This window comes from Camelus bactrianus, chromosome 16, assembly GCF_048773025.1.
Source record: "Camelus bactrianus isolate YW-2024 breed Bactrian camel chromosome 16, ASM4877302v1, whole genome shotgun sequence".
Classification (NCBI taxonomy): domain Eukaryota; kingdom Metazoa; phylum Chordata; class Mammalia; order Artiodactyla; family Camelidae; genus Camelus; species Camelus bactrianus.
Window position 1 is genome coordinate 12,334,251 of NC_133554.1, and position 21,067 is coordinate 12,355,317.

The following is a 21,067-nucleotide window of genomic DNA, read 5'->3' on the forward strand; positions in this document are numbered from 1 at the left end:
CCAGGTCAGTGTGACTCAAAGACTTCTCTCTTTCCACTACAGCTCCCTACCTCATTAAGCTCAAAAACTGCAGGCCCCAAATACGGCTGCAAAGTTGCCAAGCAGATGTTTCTTGAAGATGAGGAGAAGGAGTGTTGATGACTTTATGTGATATGACATCACTAGTCTTCTGCAGGCTCTTCTGTATTACTTTTTATGTGTATTCTGTGGGTGGAGTGTAATGTATCCCACTCAGTAGATACCAAAATTTGAAAATATCGAAGTGTTCTACAGTGCTTTCGTGCCATTTGGTGTGAAGTGTCCTTACGTACCTCACATGCTGATAGAATCCCACGTTGCGTTTTATGCGCATGACAAACTGGCTGTGAAGTGCGTGAGGTTGGACTGATGGTTTTTCCTGAGATGCACCCTGTTGCTTTTCTTTGACTCTTGAGTCAAATTAGTGTATTTGAGATGTTATATATCAAATTATGCCTTCCTAATTTTGCCTCGGGCTTGGGGGATATAAACAGTCTAAAATTGATTTGTTGCAGTGGGAAAACAAAACAAAGATATAAGATGTAAGAGAGTTAGACTGTACTTTAGTTGTTTCTGTCTTTTGTCTTCACTGATCAGGTGGCCCAGAATCAGCACTTCTCATTTTTCACGTTGTTTGCTGTAATCTTCTGTTGAAATGATCATGCTTAATGAGTTAATAGTCATGGTTCTGTTTGCTCTCTTTTGTTAACAATCAAAAACTTAGTTAGGTTAGTGTAAAGGGTTTATATTTATAGCACACCTAGAGGTGTCCGGCAGAGGCAGACTAGTTTTGTTTCCATTTATAGTCATGGTTATAGTTTTAAGACTCCAGCTTTATTAATTAAAGCAAGGTATGTATGTATAGGGCCTTGGGACTTCTGTCACCACAGACTGCCTTCTTCTGCATCAGATACCTCTTTTCAAGACTTCTTCCTGGGCTAATCATTCCTTAGTTTCTGTTTTTAAAATGTGTTTACTGAGGATTACTTTTTAACCAGGTGTATGTTCGAAGGGCTTATATTGCCTATGAACTTAACAGTGTACAACACCGCCAGCTTAAGGACAACACCTGCGTGGTGGAATTCCAGTTCATGCTGCCCACATCCCACCCAAACAGGTGAGTCTGAGCTGGTACGTGCACCTAAGCCAACCAGAACTCTGTCGGGAGAGTTAAGGGCGGAGTAATGTGTACGGCTATTCTATGTGGGGTCTTTTTTAACTAGAAATATAGAGCAGAAATTGAACACGTTTAAAACATGGGAGAAGAACCTCTTGGTGTCCACTTCTTTTATTATTTTTTTTTCGAGCTGGAGAGATAAAATATGGTCTAATTAAGATGGAAGTTTAGGATTACGCCATTCATTTTCGTTTGTATTCTATCACTTGAAGAAACAGTTCTTTTCTTTTTTTTTAAAGTTAGGAAGAATTTAGTAGAATTTTACTTACTGTAACTTTGCCACAAAATCACTTTTTTAACAGTTTAAGTCAACAGAATGTAAAAATATTTTAAATGTTTTGGGTGGAATGCTTTCCTTTTCTGTATGTTTGCTCTGGGTTAAAGTTATACCTGAGCCAATTTCATTATCTCGCTAAAAACAAACACGTGAATTTAGCAGTTTAAACCCAGTTTTTAAAAATCACACTTTAGGAAGCAAACTTAGATTAAGTAAATTGCTTAATTAAGCCATGCTAATTCCATTAATTTTCCCTCCCTAAGCCCTTTAAAAAATAAAATGTACATATATAAATTTGTTTCCAATTCCAACAATAATACCAGAGGATTGCTTTGAAGATGAAAATACTCTATCTTGTAATCTCATTTATTTTTAAAGTATTCCAAGGCAGTGAAAACCTAGGAATTTCACCCACACATATGTTCATCCCCTCCTGTATTTTTATTCTTTTTAGTAACACCACAGGAAATATAAATAACCACAGCCAATCTTAGGCTGCCCCCCTCCATTTCTTCTTTATGGCCTCTGGTTCTTCACTTTGTATTACAAAGCACCGTGTCTTTGGGGATCCTTAGTTATAGACAACAGAAATGGTTTTGTTCTGAATTGCCACTTCACCCAAAGCAATAGAAACTCTTCCTAGAGACAAAGAAGTCTGTGCTGAGACTTTCAGCCACTGGATGCCACTGTTGATCCAGCAGAGGTCAGTAGATGAGCAGCGGCATCTTCAGAAAAAAGTACTTCTCTTCTTTGTCTCAGAAGATCCCTTCACTTCTCTACCTCGAAAATACCTTACGGCTGGCAGAGAAAAGCATATATCCTTGATTTAGCAAGCATCTCTCGGTACATTTTTTGCCTCCATGGATTTCAGAATCTCATTTTCTAGAAACGAATGGTTGTCCTTCAGCGAGCGGCGCGGTACTCATGGCCCACATGGGCTCGGCACTCGGGCTTCTTTCTTTCCCTGCATTCCTTGAATAATTGTAGAGAACCTCATGCTGGACTTAATGCTCTTTGTGATTCTCAGGACAGTCTCCTTTTCGCCCTGCTTCCTACTGCCCCTTCCCTTTGGGCAGTGATTTGTAGTCAGGCTGCAGAGCTGCTTCTGATTTCCTTCCCTCCTCATCACTCCCCTTGTCCTGAATCGCTCTCCCTGTCCTACATTTTTATTTGAGGCTGTGTGTCCAGCTTGGTGAGGGAAAGTCGATTGAAAAATGAGAGAAATGCTTGTTAACTGTTTGTTAAGAAATCTTACTCACCTTTCCGTCTCAAGGAATCTCAGTGACTCCTGAATCTCAGTTACTCCTGATATGATTTCAAAACTTACATACTTTTCCCTCCCAACATCTGAGGTTTATATTTCCCTCTGGGTGAAGACCAGATTTGAACAGAACTGTAATCCTGTATATAGTCTTTCTGAAGTCTTCTTTGCTTGTATGTATACAGAATTATAAACTGCCAGATTATTATCATTTTCATTGGTGTAGACATAAAGGTGAAGACAGAGCAAATAAAGGAGGAAAGATAAAATAATCTTTGTGAAAACCAGAAAAAAAAAGTTAAGATTGCTTTAATGCTTTATTCGATCTGAGGTTCTTTTGTTAGTTTAGGAATATAAAATTTATTATCAGATTTAATTACAGAATGCCATATTTAATTTTAGAGCATAGTTTATTTGGATATTACAGATTTGCTACTTGAATTTAGTTTCATAAGTTTTTTTTTGTTTTTGTTTTTTTATTTGTAACAAAAAAAATGTTTTTTACAATTAGAAGTTAACCTTATTCTGACACCAACTAGTGTACTGCAATTCAGTTCTGACACCACCTAGAGTTAGATCAGATGCCATGAATTAAGGGTTCAGTTCTCTCCATAAAACTGCCCCTGCTTCAAATGGTTCCATAAGTAGGGTGCCCAGTTCGCCCATAATTCTGACCAGCTGTCTGCAAATTTGGGGGTTCCTATGACCTCTTCAGGTTCAATAATTCACTAGAACAACTTACAGAACTCCGGAAAGCATTGTACTTACAATCACAGTTTTATTATAAAAGATACAGATCAGGATCAGGTCCAGGCAGATGAAGAGATACATAGAGTTTGGTCTGGGTGCATCCCGAACACAGAGGTTTCCTGTTCTTTCCCTGTGGAATCAGGGTACCTCATTCTCCTAGCATATCAATGTGTTCGCCAACCAAGAAGTTCCACTGAGCTTCAATGTGCAGAGTTTTTGTCAGGGTTTCATTACTATGGTGTGGTTGATTGAATTATAGGCCACATGATTAATCCAGCTCCTCTCCCCTCCCCAGAGGTCCAGGGGACCCTCTGATCACATGGTCAGTCTTTCTAGTGAGTAGCTTCTGTCCTGAGTTCTATCCATCTCTTAGCATAAACTCAGGTATGGTCCACAGGGCTCATGAATAATGAACTCACTTCTATTACTTGAGAAATTCCAAAATTTTATAGTCTCTCCCAGGCACCAGGAATAAAGGCCAAATTCTTTACTATATAATAGGTCTACAACCCTTACAAAAGAATTCTAGGGTCTCTTAGTTTTAGCTACTTTTGAGCCAAGTTCCAGCTTTTTTTCTGACTCTAGTACTTTTAATTTTTTTTCTATTATTGTTTTGAACAAACAGGTGATAAAGTGATTATTGTTTCTAATTCTACCGCAATAAGTTACAGGAGACTACCTACCATTGTTCATTCCACTTATAAGGCTGGAGACACAATTATATCCACAAACCTCTAGATTAATGATTCTCAGAATTATCTGCCAAGTATTTAAAAATACAAACAAACATATTGTATTCCTGACTCCGAGGATTCTGATTCGTTTTGAACCAGTGTCTAGGGGACTATTTTTTGAACAAGCTCCTCTGATAATTCTGTTGAACACCTGCAATTGAGAATCACTACTACTGGGGGAAGATATAGCTCAAGCACTAAAAGTATGTGCTTAGCATGCACGAGGTCCCGGGTTCAATCCCCAGTACCTCCTCTAAGAGTAAGTAAATAAATAAGCCTAATTACCCCCCCCCCCCCAAAAAAAGAGAATCACCACTCCTGGATCAGGACTGCCCACTAGAAATCTAATGCAAGCCACATATGTAATTTTAAATTTTCTACTGACCACGTTTAAAAGGGTAATAAGAAACAGGCAAAATTACCTTTAGCAGCATTTTATTTAACCCATTGTATCCAGAATAGCATTTTAATATGTAATGAAAAGTTATTAATGAGATATTTTCCATACTTCATACCAAGTCTTTGAAATTTAGAGTATATTCTATACTTACAGAATGTCTCAATACAGACCAGCCATCTTTCCAGTGTTTCCTAGCCACATAGACAGCTCAACTGTAGACCAGGAATTAATTAGGACAATCACACTGAGTCCTCTTTGTTTTATGTTAATAGTAATGCCCTAAGGACAGATTTTTTTTTTTCCTACAAACTCTTATTCTCATGTTGCTTATTCTTAGTAGTTACAGGAATTATCCACTTCTGATACTGTGTATATACTATATTTATTCAATGAGAACAGAGAACAGGCATATGAATATGCATATTTTACTTATTCAATGCAAAACAGAATTTTATAATATTTTCCCAATATTATATTTGGGGTTAACAAACCAAAAATTCTTGGGGGAGAAAACACATGTACTCTAATCGCAGTTTTTTGAATTTTCTTTCTTGGTACTTGGTCTTCCCATTCCTAGCCAGACATTCATCTGAAGTAGACTGAACCCGTCCAGTAAATCCTTAGGAGTATCTCTAAGTGGCACTGTGAAAGCAAGACTATGGTCTCTTGTTGTGCAGGGGGTCAGCTGGTGGAATTCTATTCCTGCAGTTTGTTTTTGACTAGTGATTTAGCCCCCGCGGGTTGGGATGAAACATGGCTCACTGTCTGCAAACTGACAACAGCAGAGTATTTCTTCAGGAAATGCCTTAGACGCTGTTTGAATGCAAGACCGTGTCCCATTTGCACATGTTTTGATTTTTAGAGAAGCAGGCAAAACACAAGCAGCTGCCATTGCAAATAAGTGGAGCAGCCTCTGAGGAGGGAGAAGACACCTGATTTTAACACCCTTGGGCAGTTAGCCTGTTGCCAACATGTTTGGAGCCTTTTTGTTTAAATTCATTGTGGGACTTTGTATTGCATTTTTTTAATGCCTAAAATTTTTTTAAATTTTATTCTGGAAAGGACATTTAAAATGAGATCTACTCCTTTAATAATACTTTAAGTGTACAGTATAGTATTGTTGACTTTAGGTACAATATTGTACAACAGATCTCTAGCACTTTCTCATCTTGCTGGACTGAAACTTTCATTTGACATTCAGTATAATTTGACTATCTTTTTTCCTAATTGTCCTCTCAATATATATTTTTAAAAAGCAGCAGATAACTAAACAGTTTATTTCTAATCTCTGTGACTTTCTGCATCATCCCTCTCGCTAGGTAGGCTTCAGCCAAGGTGTGTATTCATCTTCTTGATCTTCTACCGAAGACTTCCAGATTTTTTTTCTGGGAACTGTAGTTGCAACTTATTTGGCATCCCCAGGTCTTACTCACCACAGGATTCAATATTAGAGCTTCACTAAGGGAAGCTCCTGGTCTAGGTATACCCTTTTCTTCTTAAACTCCCTTCACTTGAACAGCAACTGCAGAGATTTTCGTGACTTAAGCCTAGTAGGAAACTTGTGTATATGGGACACCTACCTATACAAGAAATGCGTGTATGTGTTTTTCCTTCTTTATCTTCTCAGCATATAAGGACTATTTCCTGTTGTATGTGAATTTTTTTTTTTTTTTTTGAGGGGAGGGGATTTTTGCTATCATTTTTTAAAGGTGACTTGTAGCCAGTTAGCAATTGTTCTTCGAGGAGAAATGGGTGAGTTTCTCCAGTCATTTTCTTGGTGCAGGAGTAGTCAGGACAGCTGGACTGCACTAAGAGAATATTTTGTTATTATCTAGACTTTTAGGACTTAAATGCTTTTGTCTAAAATCCCATCAGGCCAGCTCTTTAGTGAGTTCAACCAGTATTTTACATGGATTAATCCTGGAGCTCAGACTGTTACCATTCAGCATTCCTTTTTCTCTATCTTTTCCCAATGAGGCTCAGGGGACAGAGCCCGAGACGTGTCTTTTTTCTCGCTCTGAAACCCTAGTTTATCACTCACTGGTGCTGGTGATGGAAAAGCTTGTTACACAAAAGCATCGTCCTGCATGTATTTTTGACGATTCATCGAATTTGACATTCACGATTTTACTTAGCTTTGGCCATATTAAGTAACTCTGAATAATCTGGAAACTAATAAATTCTTTAGTCAGCCTGTGTATTTGATCTTCTAAAATATAGCTATATTTATACAAACATATGTGAAGTAAGTTATCTCATAAACTCTGTAGCTATGCACATGGCTATGTGTATATATGCCATTCTGGGAATATGAAACTTAAAACTACAAATGATTTTCATAAGTAATACACATTAGTGAACAGAGTTCATTTTTTGAAACCTTTAATCTGTGATTCAAATAAGAAGCATCAAAATTGAAGCAGGAGATGGAAGTCTACTTTTGTTGTATGTTTCTGTACATGTATAATGGGTGAGGACCTATTGGTGTTTATTTCCACCTATTTCTTAGATGGAAATCCATGCTTTAGTTAATTTGAGTTGCACTGCACTTTCTCTGCTCTTTGCTCCTTGTGAATTCGACCTTCTATGTTATAATGTTTTAATTCAAGTACTTTCCTTTTCTCCTGTCTCACATCCAGAAGAGGTCGGCTGTGTTTTCCCCTGATAGCACATGTTTTGGTGATGACTGAATTCAGGCTGTTGGCATCTTCAATGTTCAGCTGTCAGTGGGTGGCCTCAGGACCTTTTTATGAAGGAGGTTGTGAGGAAGTTTAGCAATCAGAAGCCTTCCATGTGACTCATCGGCAGCCTACTGCCATTCTTGAGAATTCTGATCATCTCTGACACCCAGAGATGAGACCCTTTGGCTCATACTGAGACACTCAAGTCATCCAACATGTAGCATTTTTTAGCAGTGGGAGCCCTTGGTTGTAGTTAGCAGGCCAGAATGAGCTATAAATAAATAAAATCCTACAGTGCTTGCTTCCTTCATTCAGGGTAGTCTGCTGATAAGATGCAAGCATCTGGCAAAAGAGAAGATTCTCAGCAGGTTTAAGTGCTTACCAAAGTGCTTTCCTGTATCCATGGCTCTGCTCCTGGTCTCTGCTCTTATTTTGGCACTCTGGACTTGTAAGATTGGAGAGTCGAGTATAAAACTCAATATATCATTAGGGGAGCCCAAGGCCCCTTCTTGTCAAGGAAGACTAGCTGATTCCAGGGGGAAGGAAAAGCAGAATCCAGGGCACCTGTAAATCCCTGTAGTTTTGCGCTGTGGGTTTGTAGCTAATTATACAGCAGGCAGTAGTAATACGCTGTAGCTCTGTTGGCATATTTGTTTCAGAAAGAGCAAAATCTTCCAGCAGAGCAAAGAAGGGGCTTTGAAGGGGCTGCAAATGAATGAAGCAATGATCACTTTATTGTAAACGAAGGCTCTGCAGTGGAATCAGGGCATCTGAACGGCCAGGAGGTGGTGGGGAAGATGCCAATAGAAATACACGGTTCAGATGTGTTTTTTAGCTCTCGATTTGGATTCTCCTGCAGAAACAGTCACACAAGGAGACCACCACTGGTCACAGCCAGTCAAATTGCTCTTTCTCCTATGGTACTGCTGTTAGTGACTGCTAGTAGGTTATTCAGCCGACCTCTTCTGATTCTGCTTTGCTGCCTGATTTCAAAAGATTTGCCCTATCCTGGCTCTCAGTCACAGCTTGATGTAACCACTGCTTGTTTGCATGCATCCCCATCATTTTCATATAGGTTCTTTTTTTTTTTCCCCTTCAAGTTAGAAGGCAGAAGAATCAGGAGAATTTTCATATGATAATAGATTTATGTAGGGCCAGCTAGAATCAAGCAAAATGAAATTCAGATGGAAGGGATGGTAAAAGGCCCAGAGAACTTGTGCCTGCCAGAGAAGTCAGTGTTCCTTAAATAAAGAGGGTTCAGCCAGCAGGCAGCAACTCTGACTTTGCATTCATATGGAAGCAGGCTCTCTAGCCATTCTAGGCAGGCAGATCAATAAAATCAGAGGTGACTTAATGCCGAGGACCTCAGAATTCAAAGGCTTTCTCTTGTCCTTCTTTAAATTTAGGCTATATTGATGTGGACTGCTACCCTCGGGAATAGAGATGAGAAAATGCCAGGTCTAGATTCTGGTTTTTGACACCCTATTGAGCAATATCCTTGGAAAGCATCCCCTTTGGTTTATCAGTTATCACGTCTGTAAAATGGAGCTAATCTCCTAAAAGGAAAATGATTCCAATATTTTTCAAAACATTGTAAGTGAAGATTCATCATGCGTGCTTTGAAGAGCCTAAACAACAAATGTTTCATAAGGGAATTTGTACCCCTTTTATGTATTTGAAAATGCAGTTGATTGCCTTATCAGAGATTGAGCAATTGGGCTATTTTTGCATGATGAGTATGCAGTGAAATATGGTAGATTTTGTTTTATTTTTAGCCATATAAATGGAATATTTGACTCATATACAGTCTCTACCTTGGTTGTTTATTTTTGTGCAGACCATGGATCTAGCTTTCTAGTGTATCACAATACTGTGCAGTATGTCACATTGGTCATTTTCTTAAATTGATCAAATAGCCCCTGTACAGAGTAACAAAATATATAAATGATCATTATAGACATGGCTAAGTATTTACCTGGTAGTAGAGAGTTTAACCTTCCTTCCCTGGTCATCTCCCTGACAGCCCCACAGATTCTTATTCTATCAAAGAAGATAAGCTGCCTCTAAACTTACCTCTTATGTGATTGATTTGAGGCCAGTCCTTTAAAACTGGAGATGTTGGGAGTTTTTGTTCTCACCCCATGCTGTGTAGATGGTGCATGATTACTATAGCAAAGCAGCAGGGGGCTCCCGGTGAGAGCTTGAGGATTGCTGATGGAGAAGGGCTGGCTTTTTGTTGGTGTTGTTCTTTCCAATTCAGGCCCCTTTCTACTGAAAACTTGGCCCTCATCCTGTGAAGACTCCCTAAGGGATTAGAGTGTAGCCACAGAAGCAGTGAGACCATTTTATTAGTGTGAGAATTTGTTTAACAGTGGAGAGAGATTACACTGGTTTCTAAATTCCAGAAACCTGGATGGATGGAACCTGAGATTGCTTTGCTTGTAGGGTTCTTCTCTCTGAACTGAGGTTCATGGATTAGAGACTGTGCAGGTGGCCCTTTTCTTTAGAATCCTTTGTATCTTAAAAGGGACACTTTCCTATATTCTCATTAGCATTTACTCTTAGTTTTCTGCTTCTGCTCTAGCGCCTGTGCCTAGTTTTTGTTGGTTGATGAGGGCCAAGTGCATTGTAACTAAGGATCTCTTGTAAAATGAAACCCATCCCCCTGAATGAGAGGCTCGAAGAATCCACACGGCAAAGGCGCAGGCTTTTGCACTCTGAGGTTGCTCTTGCTGCCTTATGAATTGGCTCTGTGATACAGGTTTGATGCAGAGAGCATTGCTACTCACAAATCACACGAGGTGTACAGTTTGTGTGCAGTGATATGTCACAGCTCTTTATTTATACGGCCAGCTCAGTCTATTCTGCTCCTTTCACTGCCGTGGAAAGTGCATCATTTCCCTCCCTCTCTCCTCCTTCCCACATATCATCAGCACCACCCACTATGTTCTGCCCATTAAGTCCTCTGTGTGCCAGAAAACCCCAATTAAATGCTGATAAAAGAATGTTAGAAGGTTAAGATATCAACCAATCAACCCCCATACAGGACTCCTAAATTGTGGGTGGTAAGTATAACTTTTCCCTCTTAACATTGAAAATAAGGAGTTTTATTCACTTTTTTTTTTTCCACTTGAGGACATGACTGACATCAGATTAAGGGGGAAAAAAAGCATTGGTGCCAATGACCAAAGAGAACGCATTAAACTCACTTTGCAGTTTCCATTCTTACCTTAGTCTTTCACGATTTTGCAACGTTCTTTATTAGGAAATTCTAGGGCTAGCCAAATCTAGTAAGGTTTTATTTATGGAAGGCCTGGAGTTTTTAAGCTTAAACAGCAATTTTAAAAAGTCATTATTACCCTAAACTCATTTAATTTAAAAATTATTAATTAACTTTTAACAATTTATACTGCTCTAATCATAGAATCATTAATCATTACATTCCTGCCTGATTTTCAGTTCCTTTAAGCTCCTATAGTATGCCACCCCCTGACCTCCACCCCCACCCCAGCCAGGTCTTCCGGAGAAAGACCAGGGTTAAAGAGAATTAGAAAAGGTAGCTGGGAACCCAGATTCCTGACTTCTTTTTTTAGAGGAGAGTTTGTAGGTGCATTGCACATCCTAGAAGAACAGTTAGGGTGGAAGGGGCTGTGGAATCAACTTCCGAACTTCCTTATTGCATTTTTAGTAAAATAGGAACGAGTAAGAAGATTCTCCAAGAATCTTGTCAAGAATTGTATTTCATATCGAAGCTTAAGATAATATACCATATCATATAGCTTAAATTAATTTTCATAAGCCTGTGTTTTATCCTTACTCTGCATTATTTTTTTGTAATAGAGCTATAAAAAATTTCATGGTAAATATATTTCGACCCTTTCCGTCAACAGCTGCTGTGGTGGGGTAGGTCAGGAGGCATGCCTCTTTGGAGGCATCCTGGGGGTTGAAGGGTAATGGGCACTTAATTATGTCTGCTGAATGCCAGAGCGGCCAAACTGGAGCTCCTCACCACTGGTCTGTATCTGCTCTGACAGTTCTTTTATTATGGCTTTCATTAACCTGTCAGTAACTAACTGTGGTTGTTTAATTACAGAGGGAACATCCCCACGCTAAACAGGTACCGTATATTTAGTTTTTTTTTCCCCTCCCAATTAAAACCACCTTTTTTTTGTAACTTGGAATAGTGAAATTAGGGGAAAAAATAACACTACAAACTAACATAATATCTTCTGTTAGGGAGTCCTGAGCTCCCCTTTGGACATACTAAATTATTCTTTCTGTTTAGAAAACATGTCTTCAGCTTTTCTTCAGCCGTTCAAAAAGCAATACTTGAAAAGTCTCAGTATGGGAAAGCTCCCACCTCGCTATACATGATAGAGGAATCTGCCTGATGTTCAGCTTTGCTGTAAACATCTTCTTTTGCTAAGTTGTCGGTCTAGTTTGGGGCTTTCAGAGGAGAAAACCTTACGATTACTCCTATGCTGGCAAACTGTTCATAAATTTTTCAATTTTTACTTTCTCTGATTCGCTTCTCCTTCCAGAGAAATGCAAATGCAGGAATAGCTGATCTCATGTTTTATCAGTTTGTTAGCTATTTTCTCTAAAGTGTTAAAGTGTGATGATGATTTGAAAGTCAAGTTTTATTTCAGACCTATAATAAGATTAACATTTGAAAAGTATATCTTAAGTTTTGATGTGTTGTATGTAGCCTTGTGAAGATGTTTCGAGACCACTGTAACACAAGCAATATTGCAGTGCTTCCTTCTGCTCCTCAGCCAAGCAAGGCAACACAGTGCAAGTTTGAGAGGATAGCAGTACTGATTGGAATCCACAAAATGCTAAAGCCGCAGCAAGTTGGTGGCGAGCTCTTTGTAGATGATCAAATTATTTACTGAAATATTTACAGATATATGTTTATTTTGTCCCTCTCCCTTTAAATATTAAGTAATCAAAACTGATCATGGTTTTTAGCATCCAGTTTGTATGGGGAGAGGAAAGGGAGTGCTTTTGTCCAGTCCTCTTATCTGCTCTTGGAGAGTGGGCTTTCTTCATTCCTGCCTGCCTTCAGCCGTCCTGGCCCAAGAGCAGGGTCGTGGGGGAAACTGAAATGTGGATATGTCCCATGGGGCTCAGTTGAGTGAAAAAGATTCTTAACCCCTGTTTCCCACCAACGTAGCCTGTTAGCTTACTCAGAGGCAGTTCCCTTTAAGGGTTATCTCAATTATCTTTCCTGTCTAATGCCAGGCAGGTAGAAAAGATACAATGCCTCACAAACTTGCTCCTTTGCTCAGTCCTTTTGGTGATCCTAGAAAAGAGGGTGGTAGCATATCTGAGTCTGAACAACTCTGAATCCCAGTTTCTAGCGAGCACAGTGTGTAAGGCTTGCTTGATGTGTGTTTCATTTGTTTGTTTCATTCATGGTATCAATGGTTTCCTCTCCCACTCTACCTTTCTAGTCCCTGGTACTGTCAAAAGATGAGGTACCTTTTTTATAGTCGTCATTTGCCAAAGGAATTAAAAACCTGGAGTGTTAGTCTCTATAGTCTGTGTGAGCAGCACTCCCATTCTATAAAAAAAATTCTGTTGCCTTTTATAATTACAGTTTTCAATAGAGTACAGTGTGTACCCAGATCACTACTAGCCCACTTTGCAAGCTCCCTTCCCCCTGCAATACTGCAGGTGGTGCACCTGAAGGAGATTTCTGAGCAGCTCCCCAAAGTTCAGGTGCCATTGCCTTGCTCCAAACTTGCTTCAGATCAGTATGCCAGTAACGTGTCAGGCAAGTGCTGGAGGCATCCTGTGTCTTGGTCCTTCCTAACAGGCTGTCCTGATGACTGGGCCTTCATAAACACTTTACAGTACTATTTATTCAGTATGTGCTGCTGAGGTGCATCAAGCAATATCCGGATTCATTATGTTTTTAGATGGAAAAAAATCAGTTCAATTCTCTTTGAGCATCTCCATTTACACCTATTTGTCATGCTTACACATACTTTGAGACCCATGCTCTGCCCTTTTGTATCTTGCTGAGATTAATTAAAGGCTTTCAGCGAAGATATACTTTGGTATAGAAGTGTTTAAATAGAAAAAAAGGAAAATTTGCAAAATTGTCTCTCTTTCAAAAAAGGAAGGAGCTATATAATCCTTTTAACTGCTCTCCCCATCAGCCCATTAAAGGAAAAAAGTAAACACCTCAGTGAAGTTCCTTTTATAGACTATGACTTGTTTCTCTATGATGAACCATGCTTTTTTTAATGATTTACTAGACCATTCCAAATGACTTTACTGGTTGTTGTACATGCATCTATCTGTGAATACTTAATCTGTTACAATTCCTAGAGAAAAATGCCGTAAGTGTTGCCTCATTGCGACTCACTTGGCTTGCTTACTTCCTTTTAAAAGAGGGAATGTTTTAGGGAAGGGGAAGGTGCAGGATGGTTTTTAACCCCTAAGTGCCATTCCTTCATTCGACATGTCATGATGTCGTTGTGTTAAAACCATTATGATGTTCCTGACAGTTCTTAGATTTTTATTTGGAGAAATTTGGGGAATGGTAAAAAATACTGTGTGTCGGGGGTGGGGCAGGAATTCAAATGCAAGGGTTAATGTGAATCTAGCAAGACAACCTTAACTATAGTGGGTTAAAAATACCAGATCTGCTGTGCAACCTGACCCTACCTCAGTTTCCTCCTCGCTCCTTTTCCCTATTGTTATTCTCCCAGTCCTTGCTCCTACCCTCCTTGTCTAATGCACTTGATTGAATTACCATTTAGAATGTCCTTCTCCTCCAACCTCAACCACTATGGCATGACTCATGTAGCTAGTGTCAGCGACGTGCTGCTGGACAACTCATTCACTCCACCGTGTCAGCGGATGGGCGGAATGGTCTCTTTTCGGACTTTTGAAGATTTTGTCAGGTAAGGCATCATGGAACTGTGTCTATCCGAGGGGAGCCTTGGGCTTCTCATGTTTCTGTCAAATGAATAAAGGACCTCAGATTAGCCAAGAGCCAGCTAACGAGACGTAGCCTTTGCCGTATTCGCCCTCGGAGGGGTATATGTCCTTCCCTTTCCACCTCTCGTGCAGACTCTGCAAGCCTCTACTTGTTATATGAGCCTGGTCAGAAAAAAAGAAACAAACAAAAACTATCGTTTCCTCAGTTGCTAACAGAAGAAGCTATCTGCTCTGTGATGAGTGAAATGTAAGGAGAACTTAAACACAACACGAGACTGAGCCCCACCAGAGACGATACATCTTTTGATTAAATGCATTCAGCATCTGTCTCTTGATGTATACTGATGCATTACCTTGGGGGGAGGGGTAATTACATTGGTCTATCACTGCTCTAGTCCCAGGCTCTTTCTGTTACTTTAAGACCGATGATGACAGCGATGCTCATACCTTACATATGAAAAAAAAAAAAAAGAGAGAAAAGAAAAGAAAAAGCTTTAGATCATTCTTTTTTAAAAAGAAAAAAAATATGGTTTTATTACAGTTTAAACAATCCATCCTCCTAATTTCTGCCACTTGGTGAAATTTTGCATGTCACCTCTAGCCACTGTTAATTCTATTTAGTTGACTATTGAGCACAGGGTAGGATAGATTATTTATTCTCTAAGACAGGGCCGACAGGAACAGCGTACGTTTCCTGCCACTTAGGTTTTCTGCCACTTGGGTTTTCATGGTGTTTCTCTGGTATTTTTCAGGATCTTTGATGAAGTGATGGGCTGCTTCTGTGATTCCCCACCCCAAAGCCCCACATTCCCTGAGGCAGGTCACACATCTCTTTATGACGAAGACAAGGTATGGTGTCCCCTTTAGGGGTATATTTGCTCCTTCAGGTACAGGACTTGTCTACTTGCTTTATGACTTAGGAACATTATGAGGAAGAATTCATCTTTTCCACTCTAATTTATATTATTTAATTTTATATGCCTCATCAAAGTAGTTTTGGAAACAGGTGGAATATAAATGCTAACCTAAAAATAAAAACAACTGTATTAATCTTGGAATCCATAGTGCGGAATGAGTTTGGCTACATCCATGGCAGCTGCCCTGGGTCTCTGAGCTTTGGTTGCTTTAATTCTTACTCAATAATGGCTTGTATATTTGCAGAGTGGTGCTATGGTAGTCTTTAGGGAATGGTGGGCTTCAGAGAGCAGAAAAAATAGAAACTGTGTTGAAAAATTTGTCCTTTTATTAAATCCCTTCTTTTCATTTCTTAGTAAACAAATTGTCCTATTTCTTCCCTACCAGGTTATTTTCCCATGGTTTCATACTTCCTTTGTTTGGTAAATTGTTATGAAGTATGTTCAGATGGCTTCTTTCACTCATTTGTCTTTACATTCTGTGAAGAGATTTGGCAAGTGGTTTTGTTCCCATTTTATTGGTGGAAAAGCTGAGATTCAGTGGGTCTTCAAGTTCATATCAAGTCAAGATTTGGGGCCACCTCTCATTAATACCTTTGCTGCCTTATCTTTTAAAAGTTAGATGTTTTTATTTAACCTTCATTGTGGGTGTTGGGCAGTGGTTTCAGTTTGCTCATTCATACCAGTGGGCCATTCAAAATGTCCTGTGGGGCATATTTCTTTTTCAGGTTTTCTACTGAATATTATAACTTCTCTCTGCCTTGTATTAGCCAGCCTCCTAATTTCTTTGTTCTTGGGTTGTAGGTCCCCCGGGATGAACCGATACACATTCTGAATGTGGCTATCAAGACTGACTGTGACATTGAGGATGACAGGCTGGCAGCAATGTTCCGAGAATTTACCCAGCAAAATGTAAGTCCTCAGCTTGCATGGAAACTGGTGATGGCCCCTTTCCTGCTGGCTGTATGTCATGTCCATCCTTCTATCAGTTGCTACTTACAAGGCCTATCACCGATAATGGCTATGTCTTTTACATAGTTCTGCCTGATTGGGTAACATTCCAAAGTGATTTAATGGTATAAAATGCATATCTTTTTCTGTCAAGAAATAATAGACCTCAAACATTTAAAATGTTTTAAGGAAGTGGCGATATGTTCTTAAATCTTTCCTAGAGCTCCAATCTTGACTTGATTTCCGGTCACCTGCTGCATTTCCTTTGGTGACAACTCTGCATGTCTCGGCCCAAACTTCCCTCGGGCCCCTTCAGTGACCTTCCCTGCCAACTTTGGAAATGTCAGTTATACTTGCATCCTCCTTTCAGTTTTATATCACTTGGATATCTTGTGTTGACATCAAAATCCATAGTTTAAACCTAAATTCCCATCATTTTCCTTCACCTCTTCTGACTCCCCCAACCTGTGCAAAAAAACCTAAACAAAACCAAAAAACCCCCTAGTAACCAAATCCTTTGCCCCCAATCATTCAGAAATCACTGGCTTCTTCCTTTTGTTTGCTGTTCCATGATTCTGCCCCTCTACCCACACTCTGTCTGTGTGTATTTGTATCTGGCCAGTCATCGTGGTCTCTTAGTGTTTTCTTTGCAGTTTCTCTTACTCTTTTCTTTCCTTTCCTTTTTCCTCTGCTCTCCTTTCTTCTCCCCTCCTTTCCATTCCCCTCCCTCCCTCTCTGTTTTCCTTCCTTCCTTCCCCCTTCTTTGTGGTTTTTTAATTCCCATGACCATCTCTCTAGTTTAGACCTTTCCTCACCTCACATCTGAGGCATTGCAACAGGCTTACCTGTGGTCTTCAGTCTTGCTCTCCAGGTGGTTTCAGTTCTGCTCACCACCACAAAATTCGATGTCCAAAATGCCCCCTTTCCAAGGTACTCTCCCACTCAGGATTGATTCTCTCTAACCTTCAGGAAACCTCCTTCACTTGGTGTTTAACATCAGCCTGTTCATGAAGGCTAACAATCTAGCCTTTGCTATTCCATGAAAAGACTTGAGTCTTTGTCTCCTCTACCTTATTTGCTTGATCTCTTCTACTGCACCTTATCTGGAATGTTTTCCTCTTTCTTTCTTTCTTCCCTCCTCCTTTCCCTCCTTCCTTCCCTCCCCTCAACCTTTCTTTCTAAACCCTGCTTGTTTTAAGAACTGTCTCAAATTTTCTCTCTTTTATGAGGACCTCTCTGAGTAGCCCTAACTAAAAATGTATTTTTCTCCTTTGAATTTCTAATTGGTTAGCATACATTTATTAGCAATAATAATACTTTTTATTTATAAAGACATTCTATTCAATTTTTTTTTATTTGCACCTTACCACAATCTTATGAGGTTAGATTAGTCAGGAATTATTCCAGTTGTACATGTGGGGAAAAACTCAAGCCCAGAGAGGTTAAGGCCCTTTAATCACTTGCCAGTAGATGACAGGGCAAAAAGTAGAATTTAAGGCTTTGATGCCAGCTCTAGGCGGGCACAGCTTTAGTAAATAGTACATTCCTAGCCCTGAAGATACTTATAGTCTAGCTGGGGCAACTGGTTAGGCACATTCAAAATGACAATCTGTGGTTCCATGTCGTTGCAATATATGATAGATGCCAAAGTGCCCCTCCTCAGCTGCCCTTAATGACAAGACCCATGTGTTTTCTTTGAACAGAAAGCACCTAGCCCATAGTGCTTGTCATAAAAAAAAGAATAATACATTTTTAAAATTAATTCAGCAGTTAGTGCCATAGGCAAATTGTAGATACCCAGGAAAAGATGGTAGTTTTGTCTCCACGGTGCTCTCACAGAACATGAGCTGGCTGTGGGATCGCAGTGAGGAAAGGTGCTTCCAGAGAAGTGGAAGTAGGGGTCATGCCTAGGAATTTTCCTTTAGAAGAGAAATTTGCCTTCCTTCTTGCCCTTAACTCATGCATGACCTCATGAAATTAACCTGAGACCAGTGACCAAGGTGACCTTATCTGGAAGAGTCCTAGTGTTGTACATGGCTGCTGATGCTGTTGCTTGATGAAATAATCTATGAAAGTTTCTTCCCAGGTTGTGAGACACTAATTGCCCACATTTCATTGTTTTGACCTCAACTTTAGGCTTTTTCTTAACCCTCAGACCTGTATGTTATATATCATCCCACATGGATTTAAAGAGGCAGTTTCTCTATTTTCACTACATATAGTTGTAACATTAATTGCTGGTAAGTTACCCTTTTCCTTTACTGGACTTGTAAACTGAGGCACAGAGAAATCCAGCGTCTTTGCCCAGGGCTCTGCAGAAGGGGAACAGTTGACTTTGCGAGACCTGGGGGAGCTGCTAACTGAATCAGGTACTGTGCTTACCCAGGAATATTTGGCATTTTCACCTACTTGTTTTGAAATATATATATAAAAAGAAAAGGAAGGAAAAGCAATTTAAAAACAAAGCTGAAGTGATAACTAGTTTTATTTTTCACTTCATGATCATGCTCCTAGCAGTTTAGAAAAAGTTTTTTTTTTCTTTTAAAGAACACATTAAACTATCAGATAGGTTGATCCAAATTGTCCAAATAATCTTCTAGTCCCAGCATGTCTTTTTTTCTCTCATAGAAATTAGGATCATATATTTGTAAATGACTTGTGGAGGAGATTGAAGCAGTCAGTGTAAATGGAGTTTCTCCAGGTGCTGACGCCTAATCGCTGGGTAATAGCTGTGGACTTGCTGTGAGACCCGCATTATTACAATGTAATCAGAATCCTGTTGCTCTGCTGTTATTGTCAGCCACTTGTGGAATTTTTAAAGCAATAACAATTTTGATTTTAAATCATGGCATTATTAAAGTTATTTTCTTCCCTTGCCAGAACATAGCTATTGATGCTTGTCTTTGAAGGACTTGGCTGTAGTGGAATTCTTTGTTGGTATCAGAAGAAATGTTTCTGTTCCTCAGCATACTGAGAGACAGAGACCCACCCCCACCCCTCACCTCTTTTTTCCTCCTCCCCCCACCTCCTTCCGCCCCTCCTGCCCTCCTTCCATCCTTCCTTCCTTTTCTTATTGTAGTATCAATATTTGATTATTTACATTAATGAGTATGATGCCAGTGCCAATCATTTTAAGGTGTAGTTAAACGAAAATTCATTCATATTTGACTGGGTAATTTATTATTAGAAAATTCATTTCTCCAGTTATCTTTTGCTTATGCTGCTAATTAATTTTGTTACTAAGCAATGCCATAGTAGAAATGGAAAAAATAAGAGGAAATGGCCCAGGAATGTGCTTGTTTATAAGAGGAAGAAGCCATTTTTGATTTTAAAAATATATAGTATTAAGAAAGTTAAACAAACAGACTCACAGACATAGTAAACAGTCTTACGGTTACCAGTGGGAAAGGGGGTGGGATGGATAAATTGGGAGTTCGAGATTTGCAAATATTAACTACTATATATAAAAATAGATAAAAACCAGCTTTCTTCTATGTATCATAGGGAACTATATTCAATATCTTATAGTAACCTTTAATGAAAATAAATATATGCTTGTATATATGACTGAAATATTATGCTATCCACCAGAAATTGACACATTGAAACTGACTATACTTCAATAAATAAATAAAATTTGAAAAATAAAAAGTTAAGAATTGGCTTATAAATATATCTCTTGGTTAGAGTAAAGAAGGTAATTAAACTATCTGGATGTAGGTTGTGAAAGTCCACATATTTTTTTCTATTTTTTTTTTTCTATTCATTCATGTATTTTTTTCAGGTCATTCAATGGGTGCGATTGCTTCTGTACTTGCTAACATGTAGCCCCTCTTTGTTACGGTCCTTTAAGAGGATGGCTTTTACTCACTTCATTAATCTGTTCCTTTGTCTTTATCTTTTGAGATGAGTGAGGAGTACCAAGTAGAGGAAGGCTGACCCAAAGGCCCAAGACTCATGTAAGGGACTGTCTTGAAGCTGCTGGTCTCTGTTGACCTCTGATATACTGCTTGCCTATGCCAAGTGGAGATACAAATAATCACTAAATTTAAAAGACTGTTAAACACTGCTTTTAACAATTTTTAAAGAGAATCTTTTAAAAAAATACCATCATATAAAGTAGAGAGGAAATGTTTCAGAACTGAAAAGGTTAAAAGTTGTTAGGCTGAATTCTAGGAATGCTATATCAAACAATAGGTGATGGCTCTAGTCTAAATAACAGTTTAGGACTTGAATTTTCTATTTTATGGAAATTTTTTCTTTACTTGATTTTATTTAGCTTCTATATCAGTAGTGATCTTCACATTTAAATATAAGCCCACCAGTTTGATTTTTATAAGCAGAAATTTTGTTAAGGTCTACCTTGGTATGTATCAGTCCTTAGAGAATTTAAGTGACCTCATACGACCCTTTCTTCTCCTCAAAATTCTCTTTCAGTTTTGTTCAGATCAATATATAAAACTTATTTTGTGAAACTTAGTCCCAGGAGCCATGTTGAGATTTGTTGTTTGCAAGTTTGAAGGTACTGAGTCAAGATAAAGATATTCAAAAAAGAGTGCTTAGTGCAATCAGAGCCTTCTGAGGACTGAATGGGGTAAAACTGAGGCTGAGTGGAGATCTCATCGATCTTCTGTTTACATGTTTGTTTGTAGAAAGCTACCCTGGTTGAGCATGGGATTCGGCGCCTCACTTTCCTGGTTGCACAAAAGGTATTGGCATGTGAATTACGTACCTCTTTAATATTTCTTATGCTGCTGCTAGTACTTCAAAAAATGAAAAGTGTTGTTATAATCGTATGCTTACTTGCAGAATTTATGCAGAGAAAAAACTGTTTTGCTATAAATTTAATCAGGAAAAAGCCTTAGTTTAATCACCTTTTACTCAATTGGTTTTTAATTTTGTTACTAATTGCCAACTTCTACTGTTTTTCTTTCCTTTCTGTCTTTCATT

General features: G+C 39.0%; 1 protein-coding gene across 9 annotated transcripts in view; it reads left to right on the forward strand.

Moving 5' to 3' along the window:
• Positions 1–21,067, forward strand: part of ACACA (acetyl-CoA carboxylase alpha) — a 255,754-nt gene that overhangs the window by 134,115 nt on the left and 100,572 nt on the right. For 8 of the 9 annotated variants that reach the window (XM_074342606.1, XM_074342609.1, XM_074342608.1 and 5 more), the window contains 6 exons: positions 1,017–1,135; positions 11,392–11,415; positions 14,072–14,215; positions 15,005–15,101; positions 15,971–16,078; positions 20,770–20,826. In XM_074342606.1, coding sequence (XP_074198707.1) covers positions 1,017–1,135; positions 11,392–11,415; positions 14,072–14,215; positions 15,005–15,101; positions 15,971–16,078; positions 20,770–20,826 — 549 coding nt within the window. The remainder of the gene's footprint in view (positions 1–1,016; positions 1,136–11,391; positions 11,416–14,071; positions 14,216–15,004; positions 15,102–15,970; positions 16,079–20,769; positions 20,827–21,067) is intronic. The other variant, XM_074342604.1, reaches the window with a different exon arrangement.